This window comes from Tursiops truncatus, chromosome 17 (genome assembly GCF_011762595.2).
Source record: "Tursiops truncatus isolate mTurTru1 chromosome 17, mTurTru1.mat.Y, whole genome shotgun sequence".
NCBI lineage: Eukaryota > Metazoa > Chordata > Mammalia > Artiodactyla > Delphinidae > Tursiops > Tursiops truncatus.
The window spans coordinates 42,742,596-42,759,460 of NC_047050.1; the positions used below are offsets into that span (position 1 = coordinate 42,742,596).

At 39.9% G+C, this 16,865-nt stretch overlaps 1 protein-coding gene across 4 annotated transcripts in view; it reads left to right on the top strand.

Annotated features, from left to right (window-relative positions):
- The window catches only part of VPS13B (vacuolar protein sorting 13 homolog B), a 797,029-nt gene that overhangs the window by 618,655 nt on the left and 161,509 nt on the right, over positions 1-16,865 (top strand). For all 4 annotated transcript variants that reach the window (XM_033843006.2, XM_073794625.1, XM_073794626.1 and 1 more), the window contains one exon: positions 13,873-14,075. In XM_033843006.2, coding sequence (XP_033698897.1) covers positions 13,873-14,075 — 203 coding nt within the window. The remainder of the gene's footprint in view (positions 1-13,872; positions 14,076-16,865) is intronic.

Consider the following 16,865-nt stretch of genomic DNA (forward strand, 5'->3'; position numbering starts at 1 on the left):
TTTGCTGCGCTCGGGCTTTCTCTAGTTGCGGTGAGCGGGGGCTACTCTTGGTTGCACTGCGCAGGCTTCTCATTGTGCTGCCTTCTCCTGTTGCGGAGCACGGGCTCTAGGCGCACGGACTTCAGTAGTTGTGGCACGCGGGCTCAGTAGTTGTGGCTTGCGGGGTCTAGAGCGCAGGCTCAGTAGTTGTGGCACATGGGCTTAGTTGCTCCGTGGCACGTGGGATCTTAACAAGCCAGGGCTTGAATCCGTGTCCCCTGCATTGGCAGGCGGATTCCTAATCACTGCGCCACCAAGGAAGTTCCTAAAGATCTTTTTCTTAATAGTGTCTCCTTTGCATCCTCATGATGGCACTTTGTAAGTTAGTATTGGGTGAAATGGATAAGAATTATTGTAGCTCCTAGAACTGGGACTGTGGAAGAAGAGAGGGTTAGAAGTAAATATCCCCCACTCGACTGAATTTGTGACAGTGTTTAGTTTTGCTGCAGTCACAGCAAATTGCCCTCTCATCCACATAAGCCAGAAGGCTATTTGCTAGGAAAGTTTCTGGCAAAGCAGCCCTGTCAGTGATAAGTGACTGAAGACACATCTTCGATGTTCTTTTGCTCTCTGGCTGGGGCTCTGGCCCTGTAGGCTATGTTGGCATAATATACTGAGGCCAAGCAAGACAGCCGGGGACAGGAAAAAGCACTTATTCACAACCCTGTTACCAATTGGAAAAATGAAATTACTAAGAGCTAACTAATAGCAGTAGCTTTTATAAAGCAACATGGTGCTGGAAGGAGGCAGACAATCCCAGCCCTGCTACTTGCTGGTAGTTGATTGTGGTAAAAGTTACAACACAGCTCATTTCCAAAATAAAGGCAAAAATACTTAATTCATGGGGCTGTTGAGTGGATTAAGTGAAATAACGTACACAGAGTACCCTACACATTCCTTAGCACACAATTATTTAATTCCTCAATAAATATTAGTGTTTTTGTATCCTCCTCTCCCTCCCTCCCTCTCCCAACTCAGTCATACCACATGAATGCTGAGATCATAGAGCATTAAATTTTAGAGCTGAAAATTATCTCGGAGATCATCCTCTTTATCAAGAACACTTTTTGTCCTTTTCTCTCCATCATCCAAACACGCTGTATTTAGGGTAAGATAGCTAGCATGACTATACCAACCAGATACTACTGTAACCAAAAAACTTAGTACACTTTGGCCCTGTCTCCAGCAAATTCATGATTTCTTTCAGGATCTTTGAAATACTTAAAATACCTCATGGACCACCATTACTATGTGGGACTCCCTAAGTGTCAGAGAACCCTAGGTTGAGGCCTACTGAGCTAGGACTAACTCCCTCACTTAGGGGTGCCGAGATTAAACGATTTGTCCAGGGATACTCTGGGGTGCAGTGGGGACTATAACACACGTCTCCTGGCTTCTGGACTTTCTATTAAACCAGTCTTTAAAAACCTGGATCATGTAGATTAATACCAGTTTCTAAGCCATTGCAGTAAATCACTTAGGAAGTCATTTTGCTTTCAACATTGTTTGAGTTGATACCAGTTCTTCCATTCATGTGACTTACTTTAAAAAAAAAAAATTGAGTCACCAGCAGTTTCCTCATTAAATTAACCAGCTATACTATATTCTTTCCTCTATGAGAAGGTTGCTGTACACTTTCCAATATGCACGGTCAGATTTGTTAGTAGGCTTTTTTTTTTTTTAACATAACCACATGATCCAATCAAGTTTTATTTTCCTAATAAACTGACACAACTGTGGAAACAGTAAGCATGGTGGCAGTAAGCATTGGAGGGAGGGGAAGAAAGAGGCAAAGCGTATCCACCGTCACCCTTTGGTATTTTCAGTTCAGTTTTTCTAGGATCTGAGAGTTTTAAAACATTTCTCAAAAAAATACCTTTCCCAGACAAGGGCCAAGTATAAATAGCCAACTCAATAGACATTTTTGTCTTCCATGAGTAATTCTCCCTTTCTTCATATGAAAGAAAAATAAAATCCTGTTCCTGCTACTTGTCATTTTCTTATGTCCAAAAGAAGAGGTTTGGATTAGACTAGAAGTCCCAGCTTTTACTCACTGATAAGGACTAGATGAGAGTCCCTGAGGACTGGAAATCCCACCCATGAGAAATCTCAAGTGCCTTAGAGAAGGGGGGATACGTGTTAGCAGGTCGACCACCCACTTGGACTCTCATTTTGAGGACTAGACTTTTTAGTAACTTTGTTGGGGAGCACCAGCATCCCTTTCAGCTTAAACATCTGTGTCCATGTAGTTCTCTGACAGTTTTGTTGTATTTTGTTTCATTTATTAATCTTATCCTATGTTACAACTTACTATAATAACAGATGCAGATATAGACTTATTACAAAATAGAATGTAATTAAGTAGGATCTGAAACACTTACATATTCTGATCAAGAGGGGGAAAGCAAGCTATTTTCATGGTTAAACTACCCAAGTGCAGGGACTTCCCTGGCCGTCCAGTGGTTAAGACTCCATGCTTCCACTGCAGGGCACGTGGGGTCGATCCCTGGTCGGGGAACTAAGATCCTGCATGCCACATGGTGCAGCCAAAAAAATAAAATAAAATAAAAATACCCAAGTGCCATTTTTATGTGCTTCAACATCATTAGTTGAAGAAACTAGAAATGAAAAGACTCTTAATCATCTCTTTAGTGGACCAGACTCACAGAATTTTTTTTCTAGTCATCTAGTCATTTATGGTCATCTTTTTATGGATCATGCTTACAAAAATTTTTCTTCCTCACTTTTTGAGTCTCCTCATGCTTCACAGTTATGCAAATCGACTTCTGGATGTATCTAACACATGCTTGCTGATTTCCTAGTAGCCTTAGATTATTTCCAGCTGGATAAAAATACCTGGATATGCTTTGCTAGCACATGTCATCATTGAGTACCCTTTCTAAAGACATACAGAAGCTTGCTGTAGATGACACTTTGCACAGTCAGCATGTAGAGAGTAGGAGCCCTAGTAAAGGTCTAGTAGAGACCGACAATGTAGGGCTGGCAGCATTTTGTAAACATTCTCCAAAGCAAGTGGTTTCCATTTATTAGTCTTCTGAAGGAGTATTTTAAAGGCCAGGAAACTGTTTGTTCCTTGAACTAAATTTTTACACTCAATGAAAAGTATGTCAGTATGCAAACAAACCAAGATTATTTCTATTTATCACACAAGTTGTTTCTGAAATTACTTCTCAATGTTGATACACCTCATTTAGTTTAATTAAGTACCTGCCATTAGTTTGCTAGAGCTGAAATTAAATATATAAACACAGATTTTTGAAAGAAGCCAATGGAAGAATCAGGCAGAAAAGCATTCTATTGAATGGAAGGAGGTAGAGAGAAGACGTAATATACTCAGTCAAAAATGACCTTATCCCACAGTCACAAAAAGCAAGGTAGGATCCTGGATTGGATCCTGGAACAAGAAAAGGACATGAAGGGAGAAACTGGTGAAATTCAAACAAGGTCTATGGTTTAGTTAGTAGCGTTGTATCGATGTTAATTTTCTGGCTTTTGAGACTCATTCTGTAGTTGATGTAAGTTGTTAACATTAAGGGAAGCTGCATGAAAGATATTAACTTTGCTGAAAGCCTGAAATTATTTCAGAATTAAATTTTAAAAAATGGCCTGATCAGTGATTGCATAAATAGCTTTAATAATATTCATGCCTTTAAAGTTTGTGACCATTCTAAATCTTACACTTTTGTAACATATTTCTTTAATTTTTTTCTTTCTTTTCTTCTCTCGTCATTTTTGGAAATTTAAGGGAAAAATTAAAAGTACAGAAAATATAAAGGATAATACATCAAATGCTTATATACTCATGAGCTAGAACAAATATAAACATCTTGTCATATTTGCTTATATGTAAACACACACACACATACACACACACACACACACACACACACACACACAGAGGTAGAGGAGTGGTAAAACTTCACAAAATTATTCAGCGTTTTCCAATGTTCCAATGCTAAGAAGTTAGTTTTTTATAATTTTTACTTATAGTCATTTGTCCCACCTTGCATTATTAGTCCATTAGGAAGAAAAATAACACAGGCCTTTACTCCCTTTCTGTTGCCATTTATTCCGGATTTTGAATGTATAAGTATCCATCTTACATGAACTCTGAGTATTCTCTGTGGCCCTGGGTTTATATGTGTGCTGATATATAAAATAAGATTCATTTTATCCCAAGGAAGATACTTAGTATGTTTCCCAATTGAAAAAAACAAAAAGGAAGGGATGATGTCCCATAGGCCAGCTTCTCACAGAGTAAAAGAATGGGGAAAGGAGAATTAATAACTCTGTCACGAGTCCCAGGGATTATTTTCATAGATTGTGGTAAAAGTGTGAACTTTGCTTTACCATTCACAAATGACCCTTTGTGAAATTTATCACCACTCTTTATTATTAAGTGATCACCATAATCTCTTATTACTGGTCATTTACACCAAGATTAAAACCACTTGAACTAACATGCTTCTCTATTATTTTGTTGTACCCTTTTAAAAATGTAGCAGGAAATGTTCAAAAGGAAACGGAGACTCTGTTAAACTTAAAAACTGGTACTTGTGGGTGAACCTTTCTGTGGTGCCGCAAGTAACTGGATCCCTTCGTTGAGGAGCAAAGCCACAGCAGGCTGGTGTGTGTAGCAAGTGTAGTGGGCAGGTAGGCACATGGGGATGAGTTAAACTACTTACGTGTCTCAAAAGCAAACCATGCCTAATTCCCTAATTTCCATGTAGGTGTATGACATGAAAGAAAAGAAAGGAGACAGAAGGGACCAGGCAGGGCACGTTTATATCTATAGGTCACATGTTTCCGTAACGCCTTTAGGCAGTGCCTGTTCCTGTATCCTCACTGCCAACATTAGCATCTTAAATTCTCAATACCCCCTTTGTGTTCATACGAGCCCATGATCAATGCTGGTAGACCTGAGAAATAGGCAAGTACAAACTATAAAGGATTAGAAAAAAGTAAGCATAGAGTGAGGGGTAGGCTGTTGGAGAAATGAAGGGGTAAAGAAAAGAACGACGACTCAACACATAGGTATTCAATTAAGTATTTGATTAGAGTGAAAGAATTGACAGCACATAAAGTGAATAAAAAGCAAAAACTAAGTGTTTGTATGATTAGGGAAGTATTTGTGTTTTTCAACAGTTCACTTGCTGAACAGAGTCAAAATTATAAATGTTGTTGGTTGTCTTTTTTTCCCTCTAATGCTTACTGAGATTTCAGAACTTGAGGCTAAAAAAGGAAAACTCTTGTAATGTGAAAGAAAATTGCAAATTATTCACTTTATCTTTGTATATACCCAATACATGGTAGATAACCAGTAAACGTTGGTTGAATGAGTAATGCATGCATGCATAAATATCAAGTTGGAGGTGATCCAGTATATCCAAATTCCTTATAGACAGAAGCATGGGAGTAGCACTTATTTAAGAAATTAGGCATGGTTATGGATACCATCATAAGAAATTATCCTTAAAGCCATTATAGTAAAGAAGTTCACTGAAATAGCTGACACATGGTGACAGCCAGCAGCTCTAACACCTTCATTTTCTTGCCTTCAAAACCGGAAACCAAGAGGAAAGGTTACTCTCCCCAAAGTATTATTGTACCTCATTGGTTTTCATTAAGCCTCATGTTCATCCTTGAACCAGATCAAACTCCAGAGAGTATCAAACCTGAAAATCTAGAAATTTCGGCAGGTTCCTAGGCCTACTAGTCTACTTTCTAGAAAATCAGTCGTTAAATTCTGCTATTGCTGGAATATAGCTGTAGCTGGGTCAGTGCCTGCCTCAACTGTAAAGTCTCTTGTATTTCAGGCACCTTGTGTCTCCTCCTGCCCTCCTCAGTGCTCACCTGAGTCTGACCCACCTTCTTTCTTCTTGTTTCAGGCTCCCAAATGTTTGCCCGACCATTGGCTTCCTGTTTCTAGGCCATTTTCCCAAGGTCTCAGTCCCTACCTTTACCTTTACTCTCCTGAGAATTCTAGGTATCTCATTCTCTCTACCGGAGCAAGAAAGAATAGAATTTGTATGACAGTAGGAAAATGTTCATGTGTTTAACAGTGTACACAGTAACACAAAAGCTGTCAACATTTTGATTGTTTTTATGTAAAAATGCAAGTCTAGAATTTTTTTCTTATATCCCTCCTCACCCTAGCTAATAAATATCAATACTTCTAGTTGTGTAACTTTCGGGAGTTAAGAAGGACCTTCCACCAACCCTACTCACGTTCTTCTTTGAGAAGGGATAGGCACTTTCTGAGGAATATACGGTAAGGAATCATGATGCAAATTTTGTCATTCCAGTTCTAGTTTTAAGGCAAGACCTCAGAAACTTAGTACAATATCAGTATTTTGAGGCCATTGCTGCACCGTAGAAATATCCAGTAAGGTTCAGATTCTGTATGTATTAAGTTACTTCTACAAAGTAGATTTTATCATATGCTTACAAATATCTTCATATAAATGAAAAGTGCTATAGAGGAGAAAGGTAATCTCGTTCTTCTGTATGCTCCAGAAAAAATGCTGTCAAGCCCATTCTTAATGAGACTTCTAGGGATAAATATCAGCCCTTGCTTTTGATAGTCTTTTCTTTGATAGATAATTACCTTTGCTTTAATAAAGTTGTCCTTTGTTTCTGTCTTAGTTCTTTTGCTTTAATTTTGCCCACTCTCTCCAAAGTGATGTTTTAGGGATGATCAGACATCAACACATCAGAAGGAGTACTCTGCAGGTTTCTCACTGTTGTAGGAAGAGATTACAAATAAGAAAAGGGAATAGGCTAGAAACCAAATCCTGTGGTTTTGGATTAGAACCAGAGGTATCAGTATGAATTCATGATTTTTAATATATTTACTGATAGATACAGTAATATAGATGTGTGTGTATACATGGGCAGTAGACGCACATATACTTCTTAGCCCTCTCTGCTGAGAGGCCCTAGAAACAGTGATACCCTAGTAGCAATGAGCATACCTACCACCCAGATTTTGGTTTCGAGATGCCATTCTTCAGCAAAAGAAACCAAAGCTCTGGAGAAATGACTGATGCCAGAGATGGGATGGGAAAAATACAACTGAGCCTGAAACATCTTGTGGCCAGAAAGTAAAGAAGCTCTCAAAAAATGATAGGGGTATATCACAGTGACACAGGAACCAGCTTGGAGGGGTTCCCAATGGCCAAAGCTGGTTCAATTTAAGCAACAAAGTAAAATAAAGATAGTATTAGATTAGGACCCATAAAATAAATATCTATGAGTCCATACTGGTATAGATAAATAATTGAACTAATAAATAGAGTAGAAGGGACAGCTCTTTTTACTATAGAATACTAGTTAATAATTGTAGAAGAGTAAGAGAAATAGGAAATCAGCATTACCACACACCACAGTAATAATTGTTGCAGGCAAGAAGCATTAATGGATGCTAACATTAATGGGTAAAAGTTTGATGTAATAGAGGATATTTGCATAATCTTCAGATATCTCTCCACAGGATACTTATTGTTTACAAATGGAAAAATAACCACTTCACAGTGGCGAAATCTGGCAGACACCACTTTAGCCATGTGATGAACATTAGTATTACCAGCAAGTAGTAAAACATCAATATCACTTTCCCCATGCACTGAGAAGGGTATCACTTCTCTGGTATTCTGGCCAAAAATGCATATAACCTTATTCTAAAGGGAGAACATCAGATAAACCCAAATTGAAAGATATTCTGCAAAATAATTGGCCTGGACTATTGAAGAGACTCAAGGTCATGAAAGAAAAAAAAAAAAGCTAGAGGATCTGTCACTGATTAAAGGAGACTAAGGATCCTAGATTGCATCCTGGACCAGAAGAAGGAGATTAGTGAAGAAAATGGCTAAATTTAAATAAAATCTGTAGATTACTTAATAGTGTTATGCCAAAGTGAATTTCCTGATTTCAGTGTTTGTACTATAGTTACATAGCTGGGTGAAAGATACACGAGAACTCTGTATATTTTTGCAACTTCTAGGTAGATCTAACATTATTTCAAAATAAAAAGGGTTTCGTTTTTTTTTTTTTCTTTTTTTTTTTTTAGAGGAAGGGACTTTGAAAGATGGCTTCTAAGATCTCTTCCATCCAGCATTACTATTCTGTGATACAATGATGCAAAATGAAGAATGGCAAAGATTTAAGCACTTATCTTTCCTGCCTGTCAATTAAGAAATATATTGTGACAGCTGAAAATAGGATCAGATTCTAAACTGTCCTTTAGTACAGTAGGATATGTCCTGAATAACTACTGTCTTGACTAGTCCTATACTGCATAAGATGGTCCTTGCCTCCGGGATGGTCACAATCTACTGGTGAAGGTGGTGTGATCTTCCCTTTCAATCACTTAGATTACTAAGGTCTCTCTTCCTTCATGTTTTAAAATAATAGAGTTGGGTAAAATGATATAGAAATTGGTAAGTCTTGGAAACCTATCTAAGAGTGAACCGTCAAAGTGGGTTCCAAAATTATCCAATATGGGTCCCTGATGAGAATGATGAACATTAAATAAGATTTTTAAAAAACCCTAGGAGAGCTTTGATATTAAACACTTCTCGTGTGAGGGACCAATAGAGCATTCACATTAACATTACCACCAGATAATTGGGTATTTCATTGCAGGGTAATACGAAGATGCGTGTATTTGAGAACAAAGGGTATCGTAATTCTGACATTCCCTTAATGCTCATTTGCTAGATGACTGTACTGAATTAAGCCTATACTTGTATACTCCCATTATGACAAATTTTTGAATAATGAATTGGTGTGTTTCATTTAGCAAGTACTTACTGTTGAGAAGTAAATATTTTAGGAAATGTAATGCAGTTAAGTCAGAAATTGTGACTTAAGTTCTAAGCTCCATTAATAAAGATAATTTTTGATTCTTGGGTATTTGAGGGCCTGTTTCAATTTTTTTATTTACTGTTCTATTTTTTCTTTTTTTTTTTTTTTTTTTGCGGTACGCGGGCCTCTCACTGCTGTGGCCTCTCCCGTTGCGGAGCACAGGCTCCGGACGCGCAGGCTCAGTGGCCATGGCTCACGGGCCCAGCCGCTCCGCGGCATGTGGGATCTTCCCGGACCGGGGCATGAACCGGTGTCCCCTGCATCGGCAGGCGGACTCTCACCCACTGCGCCACCAGGGAAGCCCTATTTTTTCTTTAAGTGTAACTCTGAATAAATAAAATTGTGTAAATGAAGTGAAGTCTTAGTGCCACTATGTGTTTGATGAACAAATTTAAGAAATTGATTTTCACCATCATAATTTTTAACAAAAGTCTTAACCCTAATGCTTTTGTGAGTGTGATTGTCCTCTATGGAAGATTAGAAGTTGTGTGTCTTATTTCTACAGTAGGAACATACAACATATATGCAGTTTTCAAGTCTCCACAGAGTTGAAAAGCCAACGTGGGTACTCTAATTTGAAACATGTATGGTGTGGGCCTAAGGTGTTTTTTAATCTTTCATCTCTCTCTTTTTTTTTTCTTTAACATCTTTATTGGAGTATAATTGCTTTACAATGCTGTGTTAGTTTCTGCTGTATAACAAAGTAAATCAGCTATATGCTATACGTATATCCTCATATCCCCTCCCTCTTGCGTCTCCCTCCCACCCTCCTTATCCCACCCCTCTAGGTGGTCTCAAAGCACCGATCTGATCTCCCTGTGCTATGCAGCTGCTTCCCACTAGCTATCCATTTTACATTTGGTAGTATATATATATGTCCATGCCACTCTCTCACTTCGTCCCAGCTTACCCTTCCCCCCTCCTCGTGTGCTCAATTTCATTCTCTGCATCTTTGTCTTTATTCCTGTCCTGCCCCTAGGTTCATGAGAACCTTTTTTTTTTTTTAGATTCCATATATATATGGGTTAACGTACGGTATTTGTTTTTCTCTTTCTGACTTACTTCACTCTGTATGAAAGACTCTAGGTCCATCCACCTCACTACAAATATCTCAATTTCGTTTCTTTTTATGGCTGAGTAATATTCCATTGTATATATGGGCCACATCTTCTTTATCCATTCATCTGTCGATGGACACTTAGGTTGCTTCCATGTCCTGGCTAATGTAAATAGTGCTACAGTGAACATTGTGGTACATATCTCTTTTTGAATTACAGTTTTCTCAGGATATATGCCCAGTACTGGGATTGCTGGGTCGTATGGTAGTTCTATTTTTAGTTTTTTAAGGAACCTCCATACTGTTCTCCATAGTGGCTGTATCAGTTTACATTCCCACCAACAGTGCAAGAGGGCTCCCTTTTCTCCACACCCTCTCCAGCATTTATTGTTTGTAGATTTTTTGATGATGGCCATTCTGACCGGTGTGAGGTAATACCTCATTGTAGTTTTGATTTGCATTTCTCTAATGATTAGTGATGTTGAGCATCTTTTCATGTGTTTGTTGGCAATCTGTATATCTTCTTTGGAGAAATGTCTGTTTAGGTCTTCTGCCCATTTTTGGACTGGGTTGTTTTTCTGATATTGAGCTGCATGAGCTGCTTGTATATTTTGGAGATTAATCCTTTGTCAGTTGTTTCGTTTGCAAATATTTTCTTCTATTTTGAAGGTTTTCTTTTCGTCTTGTTGATGGTTTCCTTTGCTGTGTAAAAGCTTTTAAGTTTCATTAGATCCTATTTGTTTATTTTTGTTTTTATTTCCATTTCTCTAGGGGATAGGTCAAAAAGGATCTTGCCATGATTTATGTCATAAAGTATTCTGCCTAAGTTTTCCTCTAAGAGTTTTATAGTATCTGGCCTTACATTTAGGTCTTTAATCAATTTTGAGTTTATTTTGGTATATGGTGTTAGGAAGTGTTCTAATTTCATTCTTTTACATGTAGCTGTCCAGTTTTCCCAGCACCACTTATTGAAGAGGCTGTCTTTCCTCCATTGTATACTCTTGCCTCCTTTATCAAAGATAAAGCGACGGGCTTCCTTGGTGGCGCAGTGGATGAGAGTCCGCCTGCTGATGCAGGGGACACGGGTTCGTGCCCTGGTCTGGGAGAATCCCACATGCCGCTGAGCGGCTGGGCCTGTGAGCCATGGCCGCTGAGCCTGAGCGTCTGGAGACTGTGCTCCGCAGCGGGAGAGGCCACAACAGTGAGAGGCCTGTGTACTGCAAAAAAAAAAAAAAATTAAATATCACAATTTGTATGGAAACACAAAAGGCCCCAAATAGCCAAAGCAATCTTGAAAAAGAAAAATGGAGCTGGAGGAATCAGACTCCCTGACTTCAGACTATACTACAAAGCTACAGTAATCAAGACAGTATGGTACTGGCATAAAAACAGAAATACAGATCAATGGAACAGGATAGAAAGCCCAGAGATAAACCCACGCACATATGGTCGCTTTATCTTTTTTTTTGTTTTTGTTTTTGTTTTCTTTCTGCGGTACGCGGGCCTCTCACTGTTGTGGCCTCTCCCGTTGCGGAGCACAGGCTCTGGACGCGCAGGCTCAGCGGCCATGGTTCACGGGCCCAGCCGCTCTGTGGCATGTGGCATCTTCCTGGACCGGGGCACGAACCCGTGTCCCCTGCATCGGCAGGCGGACTCTCAACCACTGCACCACCAGGGAAGCCCCAAATTGTGAAATTTTTTGATGCAGGAGGGAGGAGATATGGGGATATATGTATATGTATAGCTGATTCACTTTATTATAAAGCAGAAACTAACACACCACTGTAAAGCAATTGTACTCCAATAAAGATGTTATAAAAAAAAAACAGCCGGGCTTCCCTGGTGGCGCAGTGGTTGAGAGTCCGCCTGCCGATGCAGGGGACACCGGTTCATGCCCCGGTCCGGGAAGATCCCACATGCCGCGGAGCGGCTAGGCCCGTGAGCCATGGCTGCTGAGCCTGCGCATCCGGAGCCTGTGCTCCACAACGGGAGAGGCCATAACAGTGAGAGGCGCCTGTACCGCAAAAAAAAAAAAAAAAAAAAGCCTTACCTATGGGGGCAGAGTTTAGGTGGGGGGTGGAACTTAGGCAGGGATGGGGCTTTGGGTGGGGCGGGACCTAGGTGGGTGGGGGGGGCGACGTTCAAGTGTGGGGCGGGGCCTCTGCTTAGGACCTGCGGAAGGTGGGGAGGCAGGATGTGGAAAGGAGGGCCTCTGTAGTGTGGGGTTCCCGAGTTTGGAGGTAGGGCCCTGAGTGAGGGTGTTTGTGTTCGGTTTAGGCTCAGCTCATTGGAGGGGGTCTCCAAATGTAGAGGTAGGGCCCTGGGTGGGGTGTAGGGGCGGGGCTCGGGCTCTGCACGGCAAGAGGAAGGCTCCAAGGGCAGAGGGTTAGGCCCAGGAACCCAACAGGCTTCCCAGTGCCTAAGTGGACAGGGAAAGCAGGCCCCGTTCCCTTCTGTTCCTTCATGCCCCCCCACCGTCTTCCCCAGGGTCTCCCCCGTGGCCACTGGACCCCTAACTGTGGGTACGTCCCTCTGGATGTAGGATCTCCTCCCCTCCCCCTGCTACCCCTCAGGGGTGCTGGTCCCAGAGGTCTGGCCTTTACTTTTGCTCCCCCTTTCCTCCCTCCCACTCCTTCAGGACCCTCGTGGCTGGAGGGGCCTCTGTCAGCAGAGGATCAGGCCCGGGATCTCAGCAGGTTCCTAGGGGTCCAAGTAGGCAGGGGAAACCTAGCCACGCTCCCTTTTGATCCTCTGCCCTCCCAATGGTTCCCCAATTTCCCGCTTCTGTCTTGGGATCCCTTCCCCTCCCCCAGCAGCCCCTCAGGGGCGCCGGTCCCACCCCACCTCCACTTCTCCTCCCCCTTCACTCCCCCCGCACCCATGTCCTACCCCGTCACTGGGGGTTCCTCCCATCCCCTTAAGTGTCCGTGATCCCCCACCAGTACCTGGTAGGTGCCCTAGTTGTGAGGAGACAGGAATTCCGCGTCCTCCTAGTATGCCATCTTGACTCCCTCTTTCATCTCTTTTAAGGATCAAATATCATTAGAAAAATAAGCCATGGGCATTACATACGTGGTCTGGTGAAATTCAGTATTCACAATGACAATTCAGAATATGAGCTCCTTAGGGGAAAGTTAACCCCACCACTCTAACTTTGCATCGAAATATCTTAAAGTGTGCCATTGGTTTTATGAAAAGGTTTTGATCTACACTTCAAGTTTAAGTTCAAAAGAAAAGCTACATTTTAAAGTGTATTCCTTTTCTGGGTATATTTACTTTGAACTATAGCATATAGTTTTTCTCATAAATCTAACCTGCCACTATCTGTTTTTAAGACTTTGTAAACTTCAAGTGGTTATGATGTGTGAAGTTTGGATTAAACTAAAATTTTTAGAAAACACATGTTATATATTTTGATTGTTTTGAATTTTAACATGGGCCAGTCAAAAACTTGAGTGTCTCTCAAAGTAATATACTGTACTCTGTTACTACAAGAAATCACAGAAAATTGCCCGCTCCCATCATGTTAACAATAGACAAATGAAGCAGTTGTTCTCATTCTTAAATGTAGTGTTTGAAAAACGTGCACAATTTAATGAAAATGTCTTTACTCATAAAACTTAAAATGCTCACACATGGAAAAAGTCATAACGTTTTGGCAAATATTGCTTTGTTAGGAATGTGAGTGAGGTATACCTGCTTCATAACTAGAATTCTATATAAATGGCATGAAACTGTGGGGAAAAGCCAACTGAAAAGAAAACTCTGACAAAGGATGAGTTAATACTCTTAAAAAATGCAGATAGTTCTTACCCAAACATACTTTTTCTTTGACAAGGAAGAATTATAACATATACCCCTCTTCATCCCTTCTTTTTTTTTTTTTCCAGGTGTAATTCTTGGATCATCATTTCTACTCAGTGTAAATGATTTTCTCCTTAAAACAAGTCTCGAAGAAAGAAGTCGGATTCTGATAGGACCATGTTGTGCTACTGCCAATCTGGAAGCTAAATGGTGTAAACACAGTGGCAATCCAGGCCCAGAACAGTCCATACCAAAAATATCCGTTGATTTAAGAGGAGGTCTGCTGCAGGTCTGTTGGGATTGGCCCCATTTTTCCCATAAGTTTTAAACTAGTCTTTGTTCATTGTTTGAACTGTTCCATTAAATTTTAAATCTTGGTGTGGTGAGAAAAGGGTATTGTCAGATTGCTGTTTTACTAAACTTTTTTAACAGCTTTATTGAGATATAATTCACAAACCATACAGTTCACCTAATTAAAGAATACGATTCAGTGTTTTTTTACTATATTCACAGTCGTGTGGTCATCACAACAATCCATTTTAAAACATTTTCACACACCCACCTCCAAAACCCTTTATCCATTAGCATTCACTCCCCATTATCCTCCAATTCCCTCTCCAGAACTAGGCAACCACTAACTATTTCCTGTCTCTATATATTTGACTTTTCTGGACATTTCATGTAAATGGAATCATATGAAATGTGGTCTTTTGTGAATGGCTTCTTTCACTTAGCATAATGTTTTCAAGGTTCATTCATGTTTTTGCAGGTGCCACTGCTTTATTCCTTTTTATGACCAAATAATACTCCATTGTATGGATATACCTCATCTTATTTATCCATTCAGCAATTAATGGTTGTTTAGATTCTTTCCACTTTTAGCTATTATGAGCAATGCTGCTATGAACATTTGTGCACAAGTTTTGTGTGGACATGTTTGGAATTTCTGAGTCAATAAACTTTTTTCTATGTGTAGACTTTTCAAATTACAAAGTAGTCAGCCTGTCTCAAGCAGTGTCATCAGCAATAATTTAAGAACCATTTCCTAATGACAGGTCGTTAGCTATTATGATGTCTGATGGCTAACATAATATATAACCTTACATTGCAACCTTTTATGCATTTGATTTGCAGCCAAGTATTGAATATGTGAGGGTATCCAACTTATTTCTTGATAATTTTCTATTTGGATAGAATGTGAATGTGTTCTTTTTTTTTTTAACATCTTTATTGGAGTATAATTGCTTTACAATGGTGTGTTAGTTGCTGCTGTATAACAAAGTGAATCAGCTATCCGTATATTTATATCCCCATATCCCCTCCCTCTTGTGTCTCCCTCCCACCCTCCCTATCCCACCCCTCTAGGTGGGCACAAAGCACTGAGCTGATCTCCCTGTGCTATGCAGCTGCTTCCCACTACCTATCTATTTTACATTTGGTAGTATATATATGTCAATGCCACTCTCTCACTTCGTTGCACCTTACCCTTCCCCCTCCCCATGTCCTCAAGTCCATTCTCTACATCTGTATCTTTATTCCTGTCCTGCCCCTAGGTTTGTCAAAACCATTTTTTTTTTAGATTCCATATATATGTGTTAGCGTACGGTATTTGTGTTTCTCTTTCTGACTGACTGCACTTTGTATGACAGACTCTAGGTCCATCCACCTCACTACAAATAACTCACTTTCGTTTCTTTTTATGGCTGAGTAATATTCCATTGTATATATGTGCCACATCTTCTTTATCCATTCATCTGTTGATGGACACTTAGGTTGCTTCCAAGTCCTGGCTATTGTAAATAGAGCTGCAATGAACATTCTGGTACATGACTCTTTGAATTATGGTTTTCTCAGGGTATATATGCCCAGTAGTGGGATTGCTGGGTCGTGTGGTAGGTCCATTTTTAGTTTTTTAAGGCACCTCCATACTGTTCTCCATAGTGGCTGTATCAATTTACATTCCCACCAACAGTGCAAGAGGGTTCTCTTTTCTCCACATGCTCTCCAGCATTTATTATTTGTAGATTTTCTGATGATGCCCATTCTGACCCATGTGAGGTGATACCTCATTGTAGTTTTGATTTGCATTTCTCTGATGATTAGTGATGTTGAGCATCTTTTCATGTGCTTGTTGGCAATCTGTATATCTTCTTTGGAGAAATGTCTATTTAGGTCTTCTGCCCATTTTTGGACTGGGTTGTTTGTTTTTTTGATATTGAGCTGCATGAGCTGCTTGTATATTTTGGAGGTTAATCTTTTGTCAGTTACTTCATTTGCAAATATTTTCTCCCATTCTGAGGGTTGTCATTTCATCTTGTTTATGGTTTTCATTGCTGTGCAAAAGCTTTAAGTTTCATTAGATCCCATTTGTTTACTTTTGTTTTTATTTCCATTTCTCTAGGAGGTGGTTCAAAAAGAATCTTGCTGTGATTTATGTCAGAGTGTTCTGCCTATGTCTTCCTCTAAGAGTTTTATAGTGTCTGGCCTTACATTTAGGTCTTTAATCCATTTTAGGTTTATTTTTGTGTATGGTGTTAGGGAGTGTTCTAATTTCATTCTTTTACGTGTAGCTCCCCAGTTTTCCTGGCACCACTTATTGAAGAGGCTGTCTTTTATCCATTGTATATTCCTGCCTCCTTTATCAAAAATAAGATGACCATATTGTGTGGGTTTATCTCTGGGCTTTCTCTCCTGTTCCGTTGATCTATATTTCTGTTTTTGTGCCAGTACCATACTGTCTTGATTACTGTAGCTTTGTAGTATAGTCTGAAATCCAAGAACCTGATTCCTCCAGCTCTGTTTTTCTTTCTCAAGACTGCTTTTGCTATTCGGGGTCTTTTGTGTTTCCATACAAATTGTGAAAGTTTTTGTTCTAGTTCTGTGAAAAATGCCAGTGGTAGTTTGTTTTTTGTTGGGTTTTTTTTTTCCATTTTGACTTTTAATTGTAATATTCTCCTTTATAGCCAAAGCAGATGTCACCGTTAATGATGTTAGTGTTTCTCTAGGTATGAGAAGATGCAAGAATTTTGGCTCAAAAAATCTTCTCCTGAAAATATCTAACTGTCTGAAGGCCTGTTCT